Here is a 6,000-nt window from a genome sequence, read left to right as displayed (position 1 = left end):
CCTTTTATCGAACATACAAAATAAAGAAAACCCAGTATTGTGGAGGGTGTCGACTAATGGTTTCTCTATATTTGAAACATATAAATGGGAGTTCTGCCTCCAAAAATATTTGTGAAAAAACGTGTTAGCCGTTGTAAATGTGGAACGAGGTCTATTCCATACAATTATGTAATATTTTTTTCATGTGCGCATTTCTTTGCAATTATAAATGTACATTAAAAAACTATTTTTTTTTTCTCAAGACGATAATAATAAATTCTTTTTCAAGTATGTATATATACTATATACCCATTCAAGCTGAATTCAGGGTCCATATACGTGGCCAAAACCACAAAGGGTCTTTTAAAAAGACCCCGGGACGATCTGGAGCAATCTGCTACATATTTCTGCATATATTTCTGCGATCGATCGCCCTTTCGAAGCCAAGTCAAACGTATTATTAACTTCACACAAAAAGCGTTCGATTTTGCACCGTTTGCTGTCGCAAAGACATTGTGTCGTTCGTATGTCGCCCATTGAGACCGCCAATGGAGGGAAGAGAGCCCCCTGCAGCCTTTTCCCTTGTTATACCCGTGGCTCGTAGAGTTCAAGGGTATGCAATATTTGTGGAGAAGAATGCGTTTTCGACTCTTACGTGTATATATTGCATAAAATAAGTTAAAATTATTAGTTCAAAGACCCAAAGCGCGTGGTTAATAAGTGAATTTCCAGTATATATATAAATATATCATATATATTACCTCGCTGCACTTAATGATACAAAATATATATGTAAATGTAGCATAAGTAAATAGGGAATATTACGTTTATAATGGATGTATTAACGGGTAACTGATAGCCGCGACACTAAGGTGTAGCTTACGTTTTTGGTTTTCAGCCTTTCAAGCCTTTTAGTGTATATGTGCAATGCAAAAACAAGAAAAGGCCGGTAATAATAATTCGATATATGTGCTACGAAAAGGGCTTACGTTCATTAAAAAGTATACCTTCCACGACTCAGCTGTATAGAAAAGGTTATCTAAAAGTTTATTGTTTATGATGAATAGACAAAAACTATGTATACAAATGATCATATTCTATTAGTGTATTATGGTTGCTAATGAATAGATTGGTGTGTGATGTAGTCATTTAATATGATGAAAAACTTGCTGGAAAAGTCCCATGAATGTCGTTTAGTGTTTCTTTTGTTCTTAGAGTATATGTATCTTGCGTAAGTTTTATCTGCAGCAGTTTCATCGCGGCGGCTTCCGGTTCAGAAGGCCTGAGCAGATCTTATTTTAATTTTTTTTTTTACGTTGTCGGGGGCGATCTGAACAATTGCCGACCGTTGTTTTTTCGCTTGTTTCGGCTGCATTGCAGGAATAACTCAAAATTAGTTCATTCATCGATCGATCGATCTCTTTGGAATTGTGAATTCTCAGGGTCTTATTACCGTGACCGGTCCATATGCAAAAATGCAGCAGGTAAATATTTTGCCTTTTTCACCCTACTCAATCCAGCTTTATTTATGCAAATCGGCGTTTTTCGATCAAAAGTGCTTACAAAATGTTATTGTAATTTATCTTCAGTGGTCGGTGATCTTGTAAATACTTAACGGTTACAGTTTCGACTACTTTTTCCGGCTTATCCCGAATAAAGTGTAAACTAGGTAAACTGTGGTATACAGGACAGGATCAAGTTTGTATCAAAACATATTACCATATTCCTAAAGCATTTCTTCATTAACAACTTTTCTGAATCTTACTCCTTTTTTACCTAAATTTGTTTCATTTTAATTACCGTTTATTTTTTTGATAATAAAAACTCATTTAAAATTTTATATATATATCAGTTTAATGTCCTCCATGTATGCTATATAAAAAAAAAACTTAAATGTAAATTGTCTTCCATTAGAAACTATTCTTAGAAACTATATAAAACCTTAAATACTAATTTATAAGGCAAAAAGGTAGTTCTAGGGAATATAAATACTTTGTGGCTGAGGTAATACTTGTTGGCCAATCAATGGTTCGATGTGTGTGATGGTTGGGTGCGACTAGCAATAGCTGAAGATTTTATATCTGGTAAGTTTACAGGTCGTCCTGCCAGAGTGATATATAGTCAAGGATGTCCTCATCTTCAGTACCAGAACTGCAGGAATTGTTACGGTAGTCTTCAAAACTGGCTTCCAACTTGGTGTGGAAATTGTTAGGAGGTGTTGCTCCCGGAATCGTCGATGTTGCTGGCTTGCAATAGGAGCTGGTGCTGTTGCAGGAACTTATGCTGCCAGTGGGAGATTGCAGCTGCAACTCTTGGTGCCAGGCGTAAAAGTGTTGATGCTGTTGCTGCTGCTGAAAGTGCAAATGTTGCTGCTGTAAATGCAACTGCTTCTGTTTCTGCTGGTCGTTTTCATGAAGAACTTTCTGCAAGCGTCGTATGTACTCCACTGCCATTTTCAGTGTGCTAACTTTGCTCAGTTTTTTATTGGCGCCGGGACCAATTCCCCGGCGACCATTGCTTAAATCGGCTATTACGGCCGCAGGAATATGTTGTCGTAGTTGGCTGAAGCCATTGTTGACCTGCTTTACGCGGTTGCGTTCCCGGGCATTTCTGCGGATAACAGAGGGTCCATTAACGGGCGAAGATGACTCCTCATCGTCGTTGAAAACAGAGTGATTTTCGCCGCCCAAAGCCATTTTTAGAGATGGTATAACGTTATTGTGTGACGATGGTCCTTGCTTCAGCGCTGGCTCCGTTCTGATGCCCTTCCCCGTTCCGTTCAGGCTATTTATAGGTATCAGGGCCTAGGGATCCCACCAGCGTGACTACCTACCTGCCCCTCGAAAAGGTGCAACAGCATCACCACTAAAGGATCGTCTCTTGAGCTGAGTGTTTTCTCTGATTTTAATAGAGAGGTAGTAATATTATCTCTCGTTCTCTCTGAAAAACGCAGCTGTTGGTGACCTGAGTGTTCCCGTTGTCGAGTGGGAAGAGTTTCTGAGTGTTTTTGCTCATTTTCAGCTGCCTGTCGTCCCCAAACGAAAACCTGGCCCTGTCGCGTGCCGGCTGCCAACCGGTTTAAAAAGGCAACAAGGTCCAGACATCAGACCCCAGTAAAAACACCTCCGAAGTATAAAGCTGTATCTCCTATTCAAAGTGGGCTTCCAATTATATATATATAACTAATATTTGAGCTACATAAGTAAAATAATACAACAAAAAAGAGTGTCATTACAATTATAAAAATGAGGAACATTTAAAATTTATACACTACTAAAGGGATGCTTTAGTGTTCATAAAAAAAATATTCTTTAATAACCAAGGCCTGCTATATTAGACTATTAAAAATCCTAAATGTTCATTTATTAAATTAAATTAAATTTATTTTATTTACTGATGACCTTCCGATCCCTGAGTCATTTGGACATTATCTTAAACACTAGGCCCATTGTCGTTCGAATGCAAAGTCGGAAGAATTTTCAAGGCCACCACGTCAACACCTCAGGCGGCGATCCATTCGGTCCTGCAACGAAACCTGATCAGCCGGAGGCACTTTTCTATTAACACTTCTAATGCCCCGGGGCCTTTATGCCCAACGTATCAGTTGTTGTTCCTCTCAGCCGAAAGCATTTCGAAAGCATTTAGGAGGTCCCCAGTATTTCTTAAAACCATTGTCAGAATTCTGGTTGCACGCTAGGAAACCGTGCCGAAATAGATTTGTATTGGCACTAACTCACACTGAGCCTCGTTTAACACTTCGTTGCTGTAGCCGCGGGGGTTGCATAGCATTACATGTGAAAAGGACATCGCAGGGCATCTAAGCACAGGACCAACGGTTTCAACCAGGTGTCCAGAGGCTAATAAAATCAAACATATCCGGTCGACCTTGCAAAATCCGTGTTGATGCAATATCAATTTTCCGCGAAGCATTGGGACACGATGTTCAGTGTCAACCAGGTTTATGAATTTGCAATTTTATTATTATTTTTTTCTTTGAATATCGCTTAGCGCCACAAGTGAATTGAAAATGAATTAAAAGTCGTCTGCTTTTCTGCTTAATAGGGACTAGCTAGTACAATAAATGCTACTAAGACCCTGCGACAGCAAACTGAAAAATCGTGGCGGGATAAACTTAAGAGGGGAAGAACTGAGATCTGAATATATGGCGTATCAACCGAATAAAGATGAAGTCGTCATTAATATTGACTCGGTCTGCCGATTACTTGACGTTGTTTCATTTATTCCACACTTCTTAAAGCGGCATGCTTGCGACACAGTAAGGCCTCGATTACAGGACAGCTTCCGTACATTTCCGTACTTATGTTAATCGTACAGGGATTATAGCCGATAAATGAACATTTCAAATACAAAGTATGTACTCATGTTTCATAAATGGGAGTTTAGAACTGTAGAGCCTACGCCTAGGTGTCATTGAATTAAATTTTGCTGCTGAATGAATCAAAAGTCAACTGTCAACTGTTCATGGCCATCAAATTGCCGCTTGATCGCCGATTTCTGGACGATGAAAGGACGAAAGCCGCCGATGATTTTGGTTTCGAGTCCCCCAACTTCCCACTCCATATAAATATCTGATTTATGAGAGCAACGCGAATATGTCAACGAAACGATGCCACATCTAAGGTGAGCGTTTTAACGCCGCCAATTCTATTTGGTCGATTTCTTATATCTCCACTGGCAATAATATTTATGGCCAGGAGCAACAGCAAAGCTCCTTTTGAAATTCAACGAAGAAAGATGGCGATTTTTGATTAATTGTAGTGCGAGAGCTTTGATTAATTGCTGGAGGCAAGCGGCTCCAATATAACAATTTGTTTTGGCGTTGCATTAAATCAGAAAGGAAGAAGTTTCTGGCATCATCACGGCGAGATATTGTAAGACCAACACCTTGATAGCCTTTGCTGCCGTATTTATGAGTTGGCTTAAAATTTATGAATGGTCCACGGTTTTGGCCTCGAACATCGAGAGCAGCGAAACACTGAGAAAAAGGAAATTCATTTTATATTTCGATACATTAGATCCATTGTTAATAAAGCACATTTTAATGTGACAATTTGTAGTTATGGATTTATTAATATTTTATTCTTTCTAACAATCTTTAGACGTTTAACAAGACAGAATTTAGAGCATGAGCTTAGTCACGCTGTTTAACTGTTTCGGCACAATGCTTTCGAATATATATTACTTTTGTTAATTTAACAGTAACAGGTACACAAATTATAAAAAAGGGTTGACCACTTTTTGTGTTTTCCGGCAGAGCTCTTAGTAATTTACATGTCTTATGGAATCAAGAGCGTTTCGCATATTGCGCACCAGCCAACAAAACCAATCAACGCGTCTGTCAAACCTGGAAGCGGTTGCTTATCGGTAGCCGCGCTGAAATCAGCTTCTGGCACTCACGATCGCAGAAAGCCCGCCAGCCGACAGTTATGCTAAAACCCCCTTTCCCCACGGGAGTACTGAAAACCAAGTGCACCTTCAACTGGAGATCGACCCTTTAGCAATCCGTGCTCGTTGCTCCTGTCACAATTACAACAGCAAGTGCGGAGAACTAATGACAACTACAGTAGCAATTGCTCCGCACTGTGGCAAAAAATCCAAATAATTTCAATGCGGTATCCAACTAGAGTGCACATTTGCTGAACCATTTTTTACTTTTTTAAAATCCAAATGTAAATATTTGAACTCATAGCGGACAATAAATTATTATTTAAAAAAATTCCCAAGATCTTAACGTGCGTACGGACGTGGCTGACATGACATGGATCCGAGTATAAAAATGTATTTTGTTTACAAGACTTAACTAGTATTACGCATTTCTATCACTATCTTAAAAGGAAGGCATACAAATAGTCTGTTGCAAACTGATGATCCCTTAATTTAAATCTTATTTTCGCACATCCTCGAATCACTATGCAAGTCGACGCGGAAACCTGATATTGCACACACGCGCCTCGTGGCCAGAGTCGTAAGTTGAGGTCTTGAGGTCTGGTGATGTGGATA

The 6,000-nt window shown here is 39.3% G+C and overlaps 1 protein-coding gene across 1 annotated transcript; it reads right to left on the bottom strand.

Moving 5' to 3' along the window:
* Positions 1-1,845: 1,845 nt before the first annotated feature.
* On the bottom strand, positions 1,846-2,725 carry LOC6615853 (achaete-scute complex protein T5). Its single transcript, XM_002040187.2, has one exon. It carries the CDS (start codon positions 2,673-2,675, stop codon positions 2,070-2,072), a length of 606 nt encoding a protein of 201 aa, XP_002040223.1. The 5' UTR covers positions 2,676-2,725; the 3' UTR covers positions 1,846-2,069.
* Between the last annotated feature and the right edge of the window lie 3,275 nt (positions 2,726-6,000).

The sequence above is a fragment of the Drosophila sechellia genome, chromosome X (genome assembly GCF_004382195.2).
Source record: "Drosophila sechellia strain sech25 chromosome X, ASM438219v1, whole genome shotgun sequence".
Classification (NCBI taxonomy): domain Eukaryota; kingdom Metazoa; phylum Arthropoda; class Insecta; order Diptera; family Drosophilidae; genus Drosophila; species Drosophila sechellia.
Note: the sequence above shows the minus strand (reverse complement) of the source record. Positions and strands in the feature narration are given on the sequence as shown.

Bases quoted from the DNA above. Each gene is read 5' to 3' on its own strand.
- LOC6615853 (XM_002040187.2), bottom strand. From the start codon at position 2,675: ATGGCTTTGGGCGGCGAAAATCACTCTGTTTTCAACGACGATGAGGAG.